Source organism: Ochotona curzoniae, unplaced genomic scaffold, assembly GCF_017591425.1.
Source record: "Ochotona curzoniae isolate NIBS_2020 unplaced genomic scaffold, NIBS_Ocur_1.0 contig_54, whole genome shotgun sequence".
Classification (NCBI taxonomy): domain Eukaryota; kingdom Metazoa; phylum Chordata; class Mammalia; order Lagomorpha; family Ochotonidae; genus Ochotona; species Ochotona curzoniae.
Genome location: NW_024466464.1, coordinates 4,030,297 through 4,051,040, shown reverse-complemented (window position 1 = coordinate 4,051,040; position 20,744 = coordinate 4,030,297). Strand labels below are relative to the sequence as shown.

At 64.0% G+C, this 20,744-nt stretch overlaps 1 protein-coding gene across 1 annotated transcript in view; it reads right to left on the bottom strand.

Moving 5' to 3' along the window:
- The window catches only part of PRKAR1B (protein kinase cAMP-dependent type I regulatory subunit beta), a 42,347-nt gene extending 22,612 nt beyond the window's left edge, over positions 1-19,735 (bottom strand). The window contains exons 1-3 of the mRNA XM_040990073.1: positions 19,554-19,735; positions 14,303-14,473; positions 13,260-13,351 (exon numbers count right to left, since the gene is read on the bottom strand). Coding sequence (XP_040846007.1) covers positions 13,260-13,351; positions 14,303-14,473; positions 19,554-19,727 — 437 coding nt within the window. The 5' untranslated portion in view covers positions 19,728-19,735. The remainder of the gene's footprint in view (positions 1-13,259; positions 13,352-14,302; positions 14,474-19,553) is intronic.
- Positions 19,736-20,744: the final 1,009 nt, after the last annotated feature.

Genomic DNA, 20,744 nt, shown 5'->3' with positions numbered 1-20,744 from the left:
CAGTCTCTTTCACTCATGGTTATGGGCCCGAGATCAAGGGGCCCGCCACCACCCCCTTGCAGTTCCAGGTGACCCACGTGCCAGGCACAGAGGGACAGACAGACACTCAAGGACCAAGAGGGCACAGGCGAGTGGAGAATGGCTGCCCTGGCAACATGCCGCCAAGCTCAAACACAATCATAGGCCCTGAGCCAGACAGCGAAGCCCGCCCTCACCCCTCTGACCCTGTCCCTCACAACCCTGACATGACCCTGACCTCTGACCCCTGACCCTGTCCCTCACACCCCTAACCCTGTCCCTCAAGCCTGACATGACCACTGACCCTGACCCTCATGTCCCAGGGTCTGCCACCTTCTCTCCTTCATCTTCATTCATGTGGGACCATTTCTTAAAAAGCTTGTTCCGCTTTTTTGTGCATTTTTGCTTTTCAAATTTATTCTGTTCATTTGAAAGACACACAGAGACATCTTCCGTCTGCTGGTTCACTCCCTAAATCCCCACCAAAGCCAGGGCAGAGGCAGGCCCTAGTCAGGAACCAGGAGCTCCAGCTGGGTCTCCCACACGGGTCCAGGAGCCCAGGGACCTGAGCCAGGCTCTGGGACAGAGGGTCCAGGCACCCTGAGCAGCATCTGTCCCCACTCGCCCCATGCCCTCACTTGGATGCTTGCTTGTGGTGGCCGCTCCTCGGAGCCTGCGATGCCTGTCGGGCTGGGCTTCCTTGGGGGCTCCAAGAAGGGGCTCCAGGCCGGCTCCTGGGTGACAATGCCCAGGCAGCCAGCAGTGCCCCAGCCTGCCCAGCTTTGGGCTGCACCATTCGTGGCGCAGTGAGCAAGCAGGCCTCCAGGAACGCCCCCGTTGGAGCGTGCCCAAGTCCCTTCTCCACAGCAGTAAGGGGCACTCGCGGAGTCTAGGGGAGCTGACGACCCACCCCAGGATCTCCCCGGGCACGGAGGAGGGCCAGGTGCTGGCCCCCGGCTACTCACACAGAACTGTGCTGGAGCTCCTGGCTCAAGGCCAGCCTGGCCCACCCTGGCCGTTGTGGTCATTTGGGGAGTGAAGCAGAGGGAAGCTCTTCCCCTCTTTTTCTGCCTTTCATACAAATAAATAACACACTTAAAAGGGTTCCCAGGGTGCCCGTCCTGGGCACGTGACCAGGCAAATTCACCCAGGTGGGCGGGTGTCTTCCCCAGGGTCCCGAGCAGGGCGCTGGGTTCCCGCTGCTCCTGGGCTGGCTTGTGGAAGTGCAGCCGGAGGTGGCCCCACAGGTAAACACCCCCCAACACACGCTGCTGTGAGGAAGCCTGCGCAAACAGGTCGGGCCAGTTCTCAGCGCCAAGGCCACCCCAGGGGGCAAAGGAAAGGGTGGCCAATCAAAGCTAGCCCTGGGGCGGCAGCACGAGGACCCCCCACCGAGGCGGGCTGGGGCCAGTGGGGAGGGCCCGCAGCTGGCTCCCGCAGGGGAGCCCCAACAACTACAGGGTCAAAGGGAACAAAGCCGCCCGGGACCCCAGAGGACAAAGGAGAGAGACTCGGCTCTCCTTTCTACCCCTGCCGGCTCTGACTTTCACAGGGAAAGGGGATGGGGTGGGGAGGGGGCGTGCCGAGCCAGGCCACACGCTCCCATCCCCCGCCCCAGGAACACAAAGGCGGCACACGTGTGCGGACAGGCACGGCGGGAAATGGATGACTGACAGAAGCAGGCGGCCGGTTCAAGTGCATCCCGGAGGGGGAGGGCTGCAGGCCCACCCTGGGCCGGCGGCCCTGCACCTGGTGCCCGCCGCACCCCCGGCTAGGCTTCCACACAGCAGTAGCTCAGTGAGCACAGGGGAGGATCCCACGGGTGCCCAGGGGTGAGGGGTATCCCCAGGGGTGAGGGGTATCCCCGGAGGCAGCAGAACCCCTTTCCCACCATGGCCCCCAAACCAGAACCTGCCCCAGCCAGGCTTGGGAAGTGACTCGGCTATGGAAGTTTAGCCTGGCCCAGGAAAGGAGCAGCCTTTGCCATGGTCGTGGGGTAGCCCCCGCCACAGTCATGGGCACGTGGGGCTCAGCGTGTAACCCAGTGGAGCTCAGCGTGGGCTTCCAGAGGCCCGTGGCAGTGGGGCAGCTGCAAAGGGGCAGCCACGGGCTGCAATCATGGGCTCAATGGGCTCAAGGGGCAGCCCAGTCACCGTCATGGTCGCGCGGGGCTCAAGGGGGCAGCCCTGGGCACAGTCATGAGCGGGCGGGCACCCAGTCCACTCCCAGGAAACAGGCAGGGGCACCTTCTAGCTCATTCTACGGGGATCCACCACCAGCATCGGCCCTGTACCTCTCACAGACTGATGTGGCGGTCACACCAGGTTGACCAGCTGGGCCGGGTGTGTGGCTCCGGCCTGGCTGTCCCCCACCCAGCGGGGGCTTAGAGCAAGTCCAGCTGTGCACCTCCTGGGCCTCCACAGTGGGCCGAGCAGGGCCCACCCCAACCCTCCTGGGCAGTCCGGAGCAGAGCTCCAGATGCTGGCTGAACCACTGACCTCCCTCCAGCCCTGGTGAGTGTGTCAAGTTCACGCCCCGCTGGTCCCAGGACGCTGGGAGGCTGCTCCAAGACCCAGCAAGGAAGGGTGACCCAGGGGCCACTCCAGAGGCCAGGCAGCCGGGCACATGTCTCAGGTTGGCCCTGGGTCAGTCTGACCTCACCAGCGTGCAACACTCAGGTGGTCATGCGCATCAGCCCTTGAACCCTCGCCTAACCCAGAAACCAACCTGAAGCCTCCACAGAACCCTGCAGCTCTTCGCGGGTGTCGGCCACTGCTTCATCCTCCAAACGCCCAAAATGCAGGGGAAACTGGCTGGGTATGGCAGGGGCCTAGCTCCTCGGGCCATCACTGCTGCCTGCCAGGGTTGGCACTGAGCAGAAACTAACCATGGGTACTGCACCCCACCAGGTCCCAAGTCCTGGCTCCAGTGGGGGGCTCTCGAGCACACAGAGCCTTGGTAGCCTGCGGAAGACAGGCAATGAGTGTGTGTGCACTGCACGTGTGTGGAAGCACTCCATGTGCCTGTGACGTGTGGGGAACGTGTGCCAGAGCCACAGGTGTGTCACACGCACTGTGTGTGCAGACATGTGCCGATGGGCATACGTGCCGGCACACATGTGGAGGGACATGTCTGCATCTAGATGGAGGGAGGATGCCCACAGCCACCCCCTCCTGCATCTGCTGCCAGAAACGAATGGCCAGACCCAGGTCCCAGGAAGCACCACGGGGACCCTGGCCCACACTCAGCAGAGCAAGGTCCTCACGGACAGGAAGACAGCTTGAGCAGCTCAGCCTCGCAAGGAGGGGGTCAGGAGAGGCAGACCCCAGCACCCAGGAGGGTGCCTGGCTCAGCAGAGCTGGGAGCCAGGAAGCAGGTCCACAAGGCACCTCCACTGAGAGGGCAGCTGCAGTGGCCGTGTCACCTGTGAAAAGGAGCAGTTGCCAACACAGCAAGCACAGGGTGTCATGAGGGGCCTCTGGCAGGGTCCCAGCACTCTCCCCAGCCATCATGGACCATGCACACCAACCGTGCCCCTCATGGTATACCAAGATGCCGGGCTCTCTGGCCATGAGCTCTGACAGAGGAACGCAGCCTGGGCCTCTCCAGTCCCTTCCCGAAAGGTCCCTCATCACAGCCAACTCAGGCCTCTCAACTGCAGGAGCACAGTGACCCCAGGTGGCCAGCTCCTCCCACGCTGCACCAGGCAGAACTGCTGGCTCTGGGGACGCCACTGCTCCGTGCACCGTCCCCCACGTCCACAGAAAGCGCAGCGGTCTGTGGCCACCCCCACCCCACTTGAGGCCAGCTCGGTTGCCAGTGAACGGGAGCTCATGGCACGTACGGTTGGCTCAGGCTCACACAGGTGAGATTATGCCCAGGCCGTATTCCAACAGTCATCAGGAGGGTGGACACACGGACGTGCAAGGAGCGCCACGACCTTCAGGCGAAGCATTCACTGTCAGCACGGAGCCCACCCCGCCCAAGTCAGCTGCCACACCAGAACTCCAACCCTCATGTGTGGAAAACGTCCCCAGAGTGAGGAAGCGGACAGCTCCCATCTCCAGACCAGGCTCACGGCGGGGGCTCAGACACAGAAGGGGGCAGGGCTGGGGTCTCGGGCCCCTGCCACCTCCCCATGCTGCCCAGGACAGACCAAAGACCGAGTTATGCCGTGGACAGCCCCGGAGGCATGGCTGCCTCATCCTGGGACGGCACCATGTGGGTCCACAGCCCATCTTCCCCATGACCTCTAGGGGTCACTGTCACGCAGTGATTCACGCACAGGAGTCAGTGGAGGGGCTCGAGCCTGTCCTGGGCTGGGGGACCCCACTGTGGGGACATCCAGCAGCCACTGCCCCCCACACACAAACACACACAACTCCCTGGGGGACCTGAGACACAGGTCATGCGAAAAACCTCCGGTGGGTCAAGGTCCCTCATGGAAGCCCCCAGACAGCCGGCCTCTGACCTGGCTGGGCCCCAGACACAGCCGGCTGCCAAACCTGACAATCCCAGGACACGGTGGCCCTAGGCATGGCCAGTCCACAGACACAGCCGGCTGCCAACCCTGACAATCCCAGGACACGGTGGCCCTAGGCATGGCCAGTCCACAGACACAGCCGGCTGCCAACCCTGACAATCCCAGGACACGGTGGCCCTAGGCATGGCCAGTCCACAGACACAGCCGACTGCCAACCCTGACAATCCCAGGACACAGTGGCTCTAGGCATGGCCAGTCCGCAGACACGGTCAGCCCCAGACACAGTCAGTCCCCCAGGCATGGCTGCCCCTGGACACAGCTGGGCTCTAGACACGGCCAGCCCCAGGCATTGCCAGTCCCCAACATGGCCAGCCCAGTGAACAGCAAAGGAGCAACAAAGATCCATGAACCAACTGCAGGAAGATCTGCAACGCAAGCAGGGCCACTATGGAGCATGCCAGTCACTGGCGTAGCCCCTGGCAACGAGTTCATAGTCCCTTCACCAAGCGCCCCAGAGAGCAGAATCAAACAGCAAAGGGGTTGGCACTACGGCTTAGCAAGGGAAGCCTTCATATGCTGTGCTGGCATCCCATATGGGCACTGGTTCATGTTTCGGCTGCTCTACTTCCCATCCAGCTTCCTGTTTATGACCTGGGAAGGCAGTGCAGGATGGCCTTGGGACCCGAACCTGTGTGGGAGACCTAGAAGAGGTTCCCAGCTCCTGGCCATTGGGACCACTTGGGGAATAGCAGATACAAGAGCTCTAGCTCTGCCCTGCAAATACATAAATAACCCTTAACACACCGAGGGGGAGGGTTCACTCTCCTGCCGTCCAACATATGGGAGGCAGGCGGCTCCGGGAATAGCACAGGCACCCCCAAGCTGCCAGCCCCACCTGGCAGGGCGTATGTGGGCTCTGAGCAAACCCAAGACACTCAGCAGCTTCCCCACTCTTCCACCCAGCGCCCCCACCCCAGCTCAGCTCTGCGTCAGACAAACCAGGCAGCAGGGGTCAGGTGCACTTGGCTGCCCGAGGACCGGGTCCTGGGGGCACTGCTGGGCAGCCATGCTGGCTGGCTCAGCTCCCTAGGCATCCCTGAGAGATCAGAGGGCTCAGGACTGGCTGAGCCAGCGTGGCCTCCACCAGGTCCCTCCATGCTGGCTGGCTCAGCTCCCCAGGCATCCCTGAGAGATCGGAGGGCTCAGGACTGGCTGAGCCAGCGTGGCCTCCGCCAGGTCCCTCCACGCACCAGGCTACTCTGCCTTAGGTACACGGCTGCACACTCGGCACAGGCTCTGAACGTATGAACGGGGGTGACTCGGAAACACGGAGGTGGAGGGGCAGTCACGGTGTGTTTGGGGGTCCCGCAGCAAGGGCGGCACTCGGATAGAGCTGGGAGCCTGCAGGCAAACCCCTCTGCCAGGCACAGAACAAGTCCCAGAGACGGGCCGTATCTATGTCCCGGAAGCAAAAGGAGCTGCAGCAGACGGCTACCTGGATGCCGCACCAACTTCCAGGAGAAACGTATGAGACGCCCTGGCCAGCCCGTGCCCTCCATGAGGGCAGGCAAGCAGGGCCCCAGGGAGCAGCAGGAGTCCAGGTGTGAGGCTACCGGTGCGCACAGGGGCCCAGGGCTCCGTCCAGGAAAGCGGCAGGCACCTGATGGGCATGGCCCCGACCCACCGCACGCGTGCCGCAGGGCTCTCTTCGGTGACCTGTGAGGTTGCACACAGCACCTGGAGGTCACAGTGCCCACAGGGATCCCCGGATGACAGTGGCCCCACACAGCAGATGAGGCCACAGCCCGACACCTGGCAGGAGCCCTATCCAGCCCCCAAACTGGTCTGGTCTCTCACGTGCAGGGCCAGGCCACCTGTCCTGGGACAGTCCCTGCTCTGTGCACCGCCCAGCCTATAGCGCCCACACAGTCACCTCTGGCCACGCGATCTCTCCCAGCACCTCCGTCCCCACTCATCCTCCACCAACCCCGGGACCCTCAGCCCCCGCTGGCTCCTCACCCCTGGTTTTCACAGCCACAGTCCTTAAACATCACCGAGCGCCACCTGAAGAACTCCCTGGGGGACGGCACTGGGCTTGGTGGTGAATGCACAGCCCAGAACCCCACTGCTCCGAAAGTGGGGTTTCCACAGCTCGTTCCTGCTTTCTGGGAACAGCAGGTGGTTGCCAAGGGCCCGGGTCCCTGCCCCCCACGTGGGAGGCTTCAGCCCAGCTCTGGCTGTTGTGGCCACTGGGGAGTGAACCAGCGGTGGAAGCACACTCTCTCTCTCTCGTTTGCTCTTTCTAGTAAAATGGACAAATATTAAATATATACATATATATGAAGCAGCACCTAGTTTAAGAACATTCTCTTTTTTTTCATTTTATTTGAAAGGAAGAAATCCAAATAGAGACTTCCATCTTCTGGCTCACTCCTCCTGGGCACAGTGCCCTCCCCGGCCCCTGCCAGGCCAGCTCCATCCAGGCTCCAAGACCCCTGCACCTGCACGTGCCCGGCTCCCCAGCTCTCCTCCTCCTCCTCCTGGGCATGGGCCCCTCCCCACCCCTGCCTTCTGCTGCCCTCCTCCTGGGCAGAGGGGCCGGACCTGGAGCTCAACGAGGTTCTGTTCCCCGTCAAGGCTGCATGAGAAGAGAACTTGTGTCCTTCCATCACACCAAGCTCCACGCCGGAGGACAGGTGGGTGGACGAGCGGTGGGTGGGCACATGGAGAGATGATGGGTGGGACACAGTAAGTGGATGGACAGGTGGGAGGGTGGGTCGATAGAAGGACTGGTGGGAAGGTGACGGCTACACACACAAGTACACATGGAATGCGTGAATAAGTGACAAGTGAGTGACCAGTGCTGATCTGGCTCCCCTCAAGCACCCAGACTGACCCGCACTAAAGGGCATGGAGTCCACAGTCACAGGGCAGGAAGAGACTCCTCACCAGGGTGCAGGCACCCCGAGGGTTAGACAGCAGCAGCTGACAGGCGCGTGCCCGTGGTCCAGGCCCCATCTGAGTGTGTCCCCCGGCAGCTGCCAGCAGCGCCAGACAGTGGAGGGAGGCCGTCCTGGGGGCCGCCTCTACCTGCTCAAGGGCCATGTGGCTCCCAGTGCGACCTGGGGGCAGCTGTGCAAGCTGTGTGACTGCCCAAGCCCTGCCCATGTCCCTGGTGAGGGAGGGAGGGGCTGGAGCCCCTACCCCAGCAGAGTGTGGGCTCCGTGGCTGCAACGGAAGCTGCTGCTGGCCCTGGCACCTCCCTGACTGCCCACATAGCCAAACAAGGTGTGCTGGAGCAAGGGCCCAAGGTGACCTGCAGGCCCCAGCCGGCCTCTCCCTGTCCCAGCGCTGATCCCAGGTCCTGCATGGCTTGGCATGGTCGCCTCCACCACCACTGACTCACAGGACTGACGGAACGAGGTCAGCTGAGGTCCACTGCAGGCTGGGGGCAGCGGGGGTGGGGGATGCATCTGGCTCCCCTGGCCTGGTGCCTGGGGCTCCCCTGGGACTTCAGGAGGAAGGACGCGGCAGCCAGCTATCAGTCACAAGGTCCAGAGCAGAGTTTACGGGCCACCCCATGCTTCCGCACCTGGAAGACCCAGGCTCAAGGGATTCCTGCCCACGGGGAGGGCGCAGAGGCCAGGCCACTGGCACCTCCATGTGGAGGGCCTCATGCCCTGAAGAAGGGCTCCGCCAGCCCTGGTCCAGGTCTCCTCCCTCCAGTCTTCACGGCTTCCTGGGGCTGTGTGTGGGTGAGCAGGCTGTCTCCTGCCCAAGGTCCACACCCGAGGCCCAGGCTGTGCTGCCCTCAGCCCACATCTGCCGCTGACCCACCAAGCCCGGTCCCACACAGCCCTCACTGGGGGACAGAATCTGCAAGGGGGTCCGCATCCCCCGCAAAGGTGGGACAGTCCGTATGCTTGTTCCTGCAGACCGAGGAACTCCCAGGTGGAACGGGCACCTGAACCTGTGCTCTGAACCTGTGACTGCCTGGCTAAAGTTTGTCCCAGCTGCTGAGAGGCTGTGCATGACACAGAGCCCCCTTGGCCGGCGACACTCTGGGGACACTCAGGGACACTGCAGCTGGCCCCACGCTCAATCCACAGCAAGGGAGCTGAGCCTGGTGACCCACCGGCCCGCCAGGGTGGAGGCAGCGCAGGGCAGCAGGTGGGGTGATGTCAATGGGGGTAGGGGGAGTGGAGTCACTGATGGGGAGGGCGCAGTGACACAAACCACCACCAGGGGGCAATACACACCGGCTGCAGTGTTGAGGGCCCCACAGGGTAACAGGGCCAGCCGTGCCATCCATATAAAGGGTATCACCATGGACCGGGGAGCCTTGGGCGGGGGCTGCAGCACGCTGGACCCTGTGCACCACCAGACTTTGAGGCCACGGCCAGGAGCCAGGGACCCCAGTGTGTCCCTACACCCATGGATGGGACACAAGAGGTTGCAGGGGATACCAGCTGGGACTACCCTCCCTAAGCGATCCCCACTTCCCTGATGGCTGTAGCCCTGCCATGGGCACTTTTCAGCCACTGCTCCTGACCCGTGCATGCAGCCATGGGGCAGCCTGGCCTCCTCACTCCCAGCCGGGGGCTACCAGGAGCCTGGTTCCAGCCCTACTCTCCATCCACCACCAGAGTCTGGCTCAGAAAGCCCACGGTGCAGCAGTCCCTGGGTCCGCTCTGGCCAGCGCAATCCTGGCTGTGTGCCCTCGGCATGGTAAAGCCATTAAAACATCTCCCAATTTCCGTCTCTGCATTTTCCAACACCCTCCATGCTCTCGTCAAGGGGCGGGCAGGAAGCCCCAGCGGTGGAGCCAGCCTGCAAGGAGGGGGCCAGGAGGTCAGAGCCGAGGCCAGAATGTGACTCCCAGACGGTGTGTTTTGCTCATCACCTGCAACTGGGAGCCAACGCCTGCACGCACAGGCAGGGGGAGGGAGACAGGCGGTGGCTGCTGGCCGTGCTGGGCCAAGCCCCTGTGATTCTGACTGGACCTGCCAAACAGAGCTGCCCACCCACCTGACCTGGGTCCACGGGGTCTCTACTGCCAACATCGAGGCTCCCAGGGGCTCGGCGATGCCCCCAGGTTCCCCAGTTGGGGCAGGCCGGGAGGGAAGGAGTCCACAGGGACTCCCCCCATTACTGTCCCGACTGTTCCAGCCATGCCCCGAGGGTGATGGCGATGGTGCCACTCAGAGCAGGACCACCCACAGAGGAGGTTTCACCCCATCTGATACGTGAGGAAATGAAGACTCAAAGTGCAAACATGACTTGTCAATGACTTCTCCCTTCAAATGTCACCACAGTGCTTGGTTCTGAGTGAGCACGTGTGTGTATATGTGCCTACGTGTGTGTGCACGTGTGCGGCTACACCAGCCAGGCACTGTGTCCACGGTCTTCCTCCCCTTCTCATGTCCAGCTCCCTGCAACTGGACTGCAAGGCCAAGTCAGACAACCCACCTGTCCCAAAGGTGCGTGTGCCGCCATCGCGGGGAGCAGGGCCCAGACTCCGCCCCGTCGAGCTGTGTGGTCGCAAGGAGGGACAAGGGGGGAACTGAGGCTGCATGGCAGGCAGGTGCCCGGGGGAGTGCCAGGCAGTGCACACCCCACCCACTTCCTGGGCAGCGAGGACAGGCTCCCCTCGTGAACAACGTGGACCTGACACCCCAGACAGGGGGCTTGTCACCCCTCAGTCCGGAAGCAGCCCCTGCCCCAGGTGTGCAGCACACAGAAATGGCTGTGAGCAGCGTTCCCTGTGCACCCCAGGAAGACAGGGACGGGGTAACACGTCCTTGGCCTTCCACCTGGGTTTGTGCAATTTCCGTTAACACCTTCAGGGGAGCTGTGGCCTCTGCCTCTGTCCAGGCTTGACTGACCCCGGGCTCCTGCTCCCCAGCGCTCTGCAGCCCCAACGCAGCCCCTGGGTCTGGGCCTCACGCGCCCCCTGCTGGCTTCTATATGTCAAGCACGAGGGAACCAGAGGCTGTGACCACACACTGCAGGGTACACGCCTGGGACCCCCCGAGACACCCATAGCGTGGCCAGCCAAGATCCCAGGAGTCACCAAGTAACGTGTGTCTTGTCAAACCACATTTCAGGCCCCTCCCACGCTCCAACCCCACCGACCCCTCTGTCCACCTTGCCCTTCAGCTCCCAGCACGGGGGCCATGACACTGCCCTCTGCCCTGGGCAGCAGGGACACTGCATATCCCAGTATGCAAGCCGCAGGATTCTGCTCCAACCCTGGGTATCACCCAGAGAGGGCCCTGTCCCCACAGCCACAGCAGGGCACACACAGGGCCCTGTCCCCACAGCCACAGCAGGGCACATGCAGGGCACACACAGGGCACACACAGGGCCCTGTCCTCATAGCCACAGCAGGGCACACACAGGGCACACACAGGGCCCTGTCCCCACAGCCACAGCAGGGCACACACAGGGCACACACAGGGCCCTGTCCCCACAGCCACAGCAGGGCACACGCAGGCCCCTGTCCCCACAGCCACAGCAGGGCACACGCAGGGCACACACAGGGCACACGCAGGGCACACACAGGGCCCTGTCCCCACAGCCACAGCAGGGCACACACAGGGCACACACAGGGCCCTGTCCCCACAGCCACAGCAGGGCACATGCAGGGCACACGCAGGGCACACACAGGGCCCTGTCCCCACAGCCACAGCAGGGCACACGCAGGGCACACGCAGGGCACACACAGGGCCCTGTCCCCACAACCACAGCAGGGCACACGCAGGGCACACACAGGGCACACACAGGGCACACACAGGGCACACGCAGGGCACACACAGGGCCCTGTCCCCACAGCCACAGCAGGGCACATGCAGGGCACACGCAGGGCACACACAGGGCCCTGTCCCCACAACCACAGCAGGGCACATGCAGGGCACACACAGGGCACACGCAGGGCACACACAGGGCCCTGTCCCCACAGCCACAGCAGGGCACACACAGGGCACACGCAGGGCACACACAGGGCCCTGTCCCCACAGCCACAGCAGGGCACACGCAGGGCACACACAGGGCACACACAGGGCCCTGTCCCCACAACCACAGCAGGGCACATGCAGGGCACACGCAGGGCACACACAGAGCACACACAGGGCACACGCAGGGCACACACAGGGCACACACAGGGCACACACAGGGCCCTGTCCCCACAGCCACAGCAGGGCACACACAGGGCACACACAGGGCCCTGTCCCCACAGCCACAGCAGGGCACACGCAGGGCACACGCAGGGCACACACAGGGCCCTGTCCCCACAGCCACAGCAGGGCACACGCAGGGCACACGCAGGGCACACACAGGGCCCTGTCCCCACAGCCACAGCAGGGCACACACAGGGCCCACGCAGGGCACACACAGGGCCCTGTCCCCACAGCCACAGCAGGGCACACGCAGGGCACACGCAGGGCACACACAGGGCCCTGTCCCCACAACCACAGCAGGGCACATGCAGGGCACACGTAGGGCACACACAGGGCCCTGTCCCCACAGCCACAGCAGGGCACACGCAGGGCACACACAGGGCACACACAGGGCACACGCAGGGCACACACAGGGCCCTGTCCCCACAGCCACAGCAGGGCACACGCAGGGCACACGCAGGGCACACACAGGGCACACGCAGGGCACATGCAGGGCACACACAGGGCCCTGTCCCCACAACCACAGCAGGGCACACACAGGGCACACACAGGGCACACACAGGGCACACACAGGGCCCTGTCCCCACAGCCACAGCAGGGCACACGCAGGGCACACGCAGGGCACACACAGGGCACACACAGGGCACACACAGGGCACACGCAGGGCACACACAGGGCCCTGTCCCCACAGCCACAGCAGGGCACACGCAGGGCACACGCAGGGCACACACAGGGCCCTGTCCCCACAACCACAGCAGGGCACATGCAGGGCACACGCAGGGCACACACAGGGCCCTGTCCCCACAGCCACAGCAGGGCACATGCAGGGCACACGCAGGGCACACGCAGGGCACACACAGGGCACATGCAGGGCACACGCAGGGCACACACAGGGCCCTGTCCCCACAACCACAGCAGGGCACACACAGGGCACACACAGGGCACACACAGGGCACACGCAGGGCACACACAGGGCACACACAGGGCCCTGTCCTCACAGCCACAGCAGGGCACACGCAGGGCCCACAGCAGCCCTGTCCCCACAGCCACAGCAGGGCACACGCAGGGCACACGCAGGGCACACACAGGGCACACGCAGGGCACACGCAGGGCACACGCAGGGCCCTGTCCCCACAGCCACAGCAGGGCACACGCAGGGCACACGCAGGGCACACACAGGGCACACACAGGGCACACGCAGGGCACACACAGGGCACACACAGGGCCCTGTCCCCACAGCCACAGCAGGGCACATGCAGGGCACACACAGGGCACACACAGGGCCCTGTCCTCATAGCCACAGCAGGGCACACACAGGGCCCACAGCAGCCCTGTCCCCACAGCCACAGTAGGGCACACGCAGGGCACACACAGGGCACACACAGGGCCCTGTCCCCACAACCACAGCAGGGCACACGCAGGGCACACACAGGGCACACACAGGGCACACGCAGGGCACACGCAGGGCACACACAGAGCAGCCCAGCCCTTCCTCAAGGACTCTCATTTTCAGGAGGTTCTTCCTCTGTGCCTCCCTGGGGAATGTGGCCCAGGCCTGGGGTCCCCACTTGGGCATTTACCTTCTCTCATTGTCATCCAGGTGGGTGAAGAGCACATTCTTAGAGATGGCCCTGGCCAGCGCAGTCATGGTCTTGTAGTCTTTTGGGATGACCTGTAGGGGAGCCCAGCACAGTCAGAGCCGGGGACTGGACACGGGGGACCACCCTCTGGGCCGCCCCACCTGGCAGCCATGGCCTGACTCAGCTTGCCTCTTCACTTGAGACAGGCCAAAGCATACAACCCCACCGGCCCCGATTCCCACTTCGGGCTGCCCACACTGGCCCCGATCCCCACTGAGCTGCCCACACCGGCCCCGATCCCCATTGAGCTGCCCACACCGGCCCTGATCCCCACTGAGATGCCCACACCGGCCCCGATCCCCACTTCGGGCTGCCCACACCGGCCCCGATCCCCATTGAGCTGCCCACACTGGCCCCGATCCCCACTGAGCTGCCCACACTGGCCCCGATCCCCACTGAGCTGCCCACACTGGCCCCGATCCCCACTTCGGGCTGCCCACACCGGCCCCAATCCCCACTGAGCTGCCCTGCCCAGCGCAATCCCTCAGCACAGTGTCCTGCCGGCTATCTGCGTCCTTGAAGGTGACAAGGTTTCCTACTTTGTAAAGGTTCAGCCCACGGCTGTTTTAAAACAGAAACAGCAGCTGGCATTGTGGTACAACTGCTGAAGCCACTGCCTCTGACGCCGGCATCCCAAGTGGGCGCTGGTGCTGGTCCTGATTGCTCTACTTCCCGTCCAGTTCTGTTTATGGTCTGGGAAAGCAACAGAAGATGACCCAAGGCCTTGGGCCCCGTGCCACACGGGACACACAGAGGGGGCTCCTGGCTTCAAATGGGCTCACTCCTGGCAGCCGTGGCCATGTGGGGAGTGAACCAGGAGATAGAAGATCTTTCTCTGTCTCTCCTCTCTGTAAATCTAATAGATAAGTCAACAAACAAACAAACAATGCAGGGACCAGCCCGGACCCAGGTGCTCCCTCTGCCCATGACCATGGCCGTGTCTGATGCCCGCCCAGGCAGCACCCAGGGTGTGGCGGTCTCACCTTCCTGACGTAGGACACGGCATCTTCCTCAGTGTACACCTCGGCGCTCACCCCACCACGCCGGCGCCGGGCCTTCACCACGGGGTTCGGGGGCACTGGGGACACCTCTTCGTCATGCGAGTCTGACTGGGAGCTGGACTTCTGCCAGGCCAGCGTCTGTCTGTTTTCTTCCTACGCAGGAGCAGAACATGAAGGGCTGGGGTCACAGAAGTGGCTGTGGTGAGAGGGGTCAGTGGCCGGGCAGGTGGCCCCTGCTGGCCAGCCTGGACTGGGCCTTCCCCTCGCATCCCCACAGCTTTGAGTCCACTCAGCCCCAGGCTTCACCCACAGTGACCCTCGAGTGGGGCTTAGTGCCCGGTCCGAGGCACCCCAGAAGACACACTCAGCAGCTCACCCCAAGTGAACCCCCACCTCAACCCCAGGACCTACGCCTTCCAGCCCTCCCACTCCAAATGTGTGACCCAATGGCTCCTCAAAGTCCCATGGCCCACCAGGAAGGAGTACTGGCTCCTCAAAGTCCCGTAGCCCACCAGGAAGCTGGGAAGCAGGGGTACCCACCTGGCATCCCACCCAGCAGCCACTCTGCACCACCCAGCACCCTGCCCAGTGGCCACTCCACACCACCCGGTACCCTGCCCAGTGGCCACTCCACACCACCCGGCATCCCACCCAGCGGCCACTCTGCACCACCTGGTACCCTGCCCAGTGACCACTCTGCACCACCTGGTACCCTGCCTAGCGGCCACTCCATGACCTGAAACCCTCGGGCAATCACAGGGTACCCCCAGCCCAACCACAGTGGACACAGGAGACATGGAACACTCCTGGCTGTCCAGCACACGCTGAGGCCCACATCCACCCACCATGAAGTAGGGAGCAGCGGGACGTCGGGCTCCGAGTCCCTGTCCAGATGAGCTTGGTGGGACACAGCCCTGAACGACTCCCCCAGGATCCAGGATGTAGCCCAGAGTTCCCTAGCCATCTGAATGCCAAAGGGTGGCTTCACCCCTCCCGGGGAGCCCAGCTCTCTTCTGACCCACCCAGGCAGGCAGCTCATCTCCATGCCACCTTTGCCACCTGCCCACAACCCCAGCCATTCCCTAACGCAGAACCCAGGCTAACGTGCATGGCTGTCCCTCTGGGCAATGTCAGTACCTCCGGATGCCCCCAGCTTCCCGGGGGGCTACGCTCACATCCACAGCAAAGACTGAGGCAGCTCAGGGCCCTCAGGGGGTGGTACTGCTGCCCCAGCACCGGCCAGCTTCTCTGCTAAGCACCACCCTGGGGACCACTAGCCACTTTGCTGTTGCTATGACAACAGCTGCTCATAATGGCCACTCCGGGCTGCTGGCTGCTCCTCCATACTGGCTGTTCCTTCCACCTGGAAACCCCAGGAGACAGTCTACAGGTGCGACCACCCCTGTCCATAGGAACTACACTGGAGTTCTAGCCAGTGTTGCCAGAGGGCCGCAGGTCAGGAGAGGCCTGGCCTTCGCTCTCTCCAGGTGAGCAAGGGTTGACGCAGCATGGGCAGAAGGCCCAGCTCGGACAGAGGAGGGCAAGGGGCAGGGAGAGCCAGGGGCAGCACCAGGTTCCTGAGCTGGGAGGCAGGAGGTGCAGCCATGCGGACACTGTGGCATATTTATGGCAAACTGCAGCCACACGAACACGCAGTGTGAGTGCCCTGCGCAGCATGATGCCCAAAGCTGCCAGGGGCGGGCACTGCACGGCCTCCCATCTGCCCTGAGCACCACATGTGGGCACTACGCCTGGCTTCCTCTGCTGGGGGTGCTGGCCAGTGCCCTTGCCTTCCCATGGCAACAGTCCCCCTTTATCCATTCCCTGCAGGGGTGGGGGACCCAGCTGCCGGTCTGGGTGTTCCCGGAGTGGAGCTGCTGCGCTGAGCGTGGAGGAGCTGCCGCGAGCTGACTGTGCCAGGAGCAGTCCCACCTGAGGGCTCCTGGTGCCCCTCCCTGGCACCTGCTATTTAGGCCCCTGATCACTAAGTCACTAACGGGCGGCTTCCATCTGGGTCTCCCAGCGGGGTGCAGTGGCCCAAGCACTTTCCCAAGAACTGGCAGTCCCAGAAATGGCAGGTGAGCCCTGCAGCCTGCGGCTGGAGGAGTTGGGCAGGGGAAAAGACAGGGAAGTTGGGGACGGATGTTGCACTTCCTGCCTCTAAACACCCCAGCCAGCAGAGACGCCCGGCAAGCAGAGGTTCAAGGCCATGGCCAGAGCCTGGACCCCCTCGGTGGGCATCCACTGCCTGTCACCCTCACCCCCATTACACACACACCAGCACCACTTGAAAAAGTCGGTGAGTTAAGCTGCCACCTGTTCCTCCAGCATCCCACGTGCGTGGCCAGGAAACAGTCGGCCAGAGACACGTGTCAGCGTCAGCCCCTTGGGCTTTTCCTCTCCATGCTCACATGGATGAATAGTGCATGCATGCATAAACACAGTTACATAGTCACATGTGTTGTGCACGTATGTGCTCAACACTGCATGGAAAGTCACACACTTTTTCACACATACACACCCACAGACATTTACATATGTAGGTATCTGTACATAATTTACATGATATGCATTACACATACATGTTTGTGTGTATATTTACACATCACATAGTTACATGCCTGATGTGTTTATGCATTTACATGCATGGTTCACACACATAAATGCTTACACACATACTGGATACATGCATACATTTGCATTCATGAGTATTACATGTATTACATGCACATATATTTGCATGATTATTGTTGGTGTCACCACTGGTGAAACGGGACTGTGCCAGGTATACCACCCCAGCATTCCCAGCAATGGCATGGCACTGCTGCCAAGGGTCGGTCCAGGTCAGAGACCCAGCAGTAACGGGCAGCACGAGTCCCCAAGGCAGCCACGGGGCAGTCCTTGCTCCAGGACCTTGGGACATGGCTTGTCTGGAGGTAGCCCATTCGCAGAGGTCACCTGAGGGGCCCTAATTCAATAAGGCCAATGGGGCAGGCATGCAGGTGCCGTGTCCTGCCCAAGTGCCCACTGACGCACACACTGGTCCAGCATGTGGCTCCCAGCCGCCGGTGGGGGAGATCTGCATTGGCTCCCTGGCTCTCGTGGCCATCGGAGAAGGCACCAACATACAGGACACGGCTCTCTCTCCCCTCCCCACCCCATCGTTCTTTCAAAATAAATCATCTTTACGAAGGGGCTGGCACCATGACACAGTTAAGCTGCCACTTGTGACATGAGCTTCCCACAGACACCAGCTCAGGTCTCACTTCCATCCAGCCCCGGCTAACAAAGCAGCAGGTGACAGCCCGAGTGCTGGGAGGCTGAGCTGGGACTCCTGGCAGCTGGCTTCACCCTGGCCCATCCGGGGAGTGAACCAGCAGACAGACCTTCCTCCCCTCTCTGTCGCCCGTGACGTGGACACAAAGGTACGCAGGCTGACCATCACACAAAAACAAAGGTAGAGACCGGGGGGAGGCATCCACTTGTGAGGGCCGGCCCACGAAGGCTGAGGGCTAGGAGCAGACTGAATCACAGCCTCTGCCGTTACAGTCGCTTGGCCCACGGCAGGGGGAGCAGACCCTGGCAGCCGCCAACAGCCAAGGCCCAGGAAGGGCCAGCTGAGAGCCTGATCGAAGCTGCGCCAGCACTTCGGCGATTCTCAGCCCGCAGGAGCACAGTGCCCAGGTGGGCACCAGCTCTCACCGCTCACGGCCCCTCGTCCCTCCTGGACTCCAGCCCTGCCCCCGCACGCTGGGCGGCTGAGTCACTTCCCTGCCCACGCCCAGCCTCCGCCCGGGCCTCTGGGTCCGTGTCCGGCTGCTCCCAACCCCGACAGCTCACCCCTTCGTTTCCACCCACGACGCTGCCCCCCTTTCCTGGCCAACGTTCCTGACAGGAATGCCCACTCGTCACCATGGAAACAAGGGGCCAAACCGCCTCACAGGCCAATCATCTCAGGCCAACCCTCGCTGCAGCCGTCAAACGCCTCTGGCATGGATGATCCCTCACCGGGGGTCTATGTGGAGGCGGGGAGGGGGCACAGAGCTCCTGCTGCAGGCCGCTTCCTCCCGGGCCCTCGTGATCCCAAGTCCCCCAGAATGTCCCAGACACTCAGCCTTGGGTCCTGGCTGCACAAAGCCACCCCACCCTGATGACATCACAGCAGGGCCCAAGGCTGAGGACAGAGGCTCCATCCTCTGCTGCTTGCAGTCTCCCGAGCCTGTGCCCCGAGCTGCCTGGAGGTGGTCACCCAGGACACAACCAAGCCAGCCAGGGCCCAATGTGAGCCACCTGCCTACCTGCCCAGGGACAAGGGAACACCTCCATGGCCACCCACATCTGCCCAGAAGGTTCACAGACAGAACTGCCAGTAGGCAGTTCCACAGCTGCCAGTAGGCAGGTTAACATGGCTCGGCTTTTAACGAGACAGTGCATTAAAATGAGCTTTTTTCCCCCCACCAAAACAAACATCTTTAGATTCCTCTTTTCCCTCGATTTCTGAAGCGCCCTCAGAATCAGAGGACATGGCGGCCGCTGCACCTGGCGGGCAGCAGGTGGACACGACACCTGCACTGGGAGCTCTGTCGGTTCTGAGCTTGACTGGTTTTCCGTAGTGCAGGCAGCAGCGCCTGCAGCCCGCGGTGGCTAAGGGAAAAAGCAGGGACACCCCTGGAGTCAAGCGTGGGTCGCCCGGGCTCCTCGTGGGGCCCAGAGGGGCCCTGGGTGGCACCGTGGGGAGCAGCCAGCGGAGTGGGCACAGCCACCCAGTCCGGGGCAGCCACCCAGCCCCGCGCAGTATGAGGACTGGGCACAGCCACCCAGCCCCGGGCAGCCGGCGGAGTGGGCGCAGCCACTCAGCCCCGGGCGGCTGGCGGAGTGGGCGCAGCCACCCACTCCGGGGCAGCCCCCCAGCCCCGCGCAGCATGAGGACTGGGCACGGCCACCCAGCCCCGGGCAGCCGGCGGAGTGGGCGGGCCAGGGGCGGTCACGCCCTCCGGAGAAGGAGGCGGGGTGGCTGAGGCCGGCACCTGCTGCTCCCCGGGCACCATCCTCTTCCTGTCCAGCCAAGGACCCGCAGTTTCTTCCTCCAGACCTAGCCCCCACCCAGCGCTGCGGACGGCCAGGGAGACACCTCCTACCCCCGCGAGAGGCGGGGCAGGGTGGGCCGCCACCGCGCGGGGTCCACGCAGCCGCACCTGCCCCAGGGGCAGCGGGCGGCGCGGGCGCCACCGACCTTCTCCAGCCTCTCGAAGTGCTCGCGCAGGAAGCGCATGGGGCGCTCGGGCTTGGCAAGGCACAGATGCACCACACAGTCCCGCAGCGCCTGCTGGATGCCATGGGTCTGCACGTACAGCTCGCAGCCCCGCAGGTTCTCATCGTCGTCCGCGTGGAAGGAAGGCGACGCCATGGCGAGGGCCAGAGCCAGCAGTCGGTCCCTACCGGGGAAGCACAGGCGCGGCGTGAGCGCACCACTGCGGGCCTCGGGGTCCTGGCGAGCCGGGCGCGGGGCCGGGGCTCCGCCGCGCCGGGCCTTACCTGGGGACGGGCCCCGGCGGGGCCGGCGCGACTCCGGGCATGGCTCAGGGCCCCCGACCGCCCGCCACCCCGTCCCGGTGCGCGGGCACTTGTGTGAGTGCGGGGAGAAGGTGCCGGAGGGCGGCCGCCGGCAGGCGGGGACCCGCGCCTGGGCGCGAATGGAAGATGCCGAGCCCAGCCTGGCCTGCCGGGCCGCAGTGGAACAATGGCCGCGGGCGCCGGCGCCGGAGTCACAAAGGCCGGGCCGGGCAGGCTGAGGCGCCCCGGGGGTTGTCGGGCTGTGAGGAAGGCGCCCCCCCATCACGCTCGGCCCTGCGCGGGGGCCTCGGAGGGTGGGACGCGACCCCCGGCCACCCCCCACGGACCTCGTCCTGGACCATGGACCGTCCTGGAGGACTCCCGCACCCGGCCAACCCCCCCGCGCTGGCCACAGGGTCCGACCCCGAGGCGGCCCGCACCCAGCCCCGCGTACCTGATGCGCTGCGCCCGAGGCCGGAGGCGACTGCGCGGGGACGCGGGCGAGCCGGGCCCTGCACTGCAGCGGCGCCGCCCTCCCGCACCGCCCCCGCGCCGCGCTCCCGCCGCACCCCGCCCGCCTGACTCCCCTCCCCCTGCCCGACCCTCACACCCTGGGCCTGCTGGGGGTCGCGAGCCCAGCCTGCACAGACCTTCTCAGTAGCCGCCTCCCTGCTCTCCAGCCCTGGACTCTCCAGTCCCCGCCCTAGCCCTGCTGAAATCCAGGGCAGGAGAAGGGAATGGTCAGATGGGGAGTGGAGCCCCAGCGCAAGACAGCTGCCCTCAACTTCCTGACCCTGACGGGGATCCCCCCCTCCCCAAGGCGGACAAGCCCGACACCAGGAGACAGGATAACGGGGCCTGCTCCCCTGCC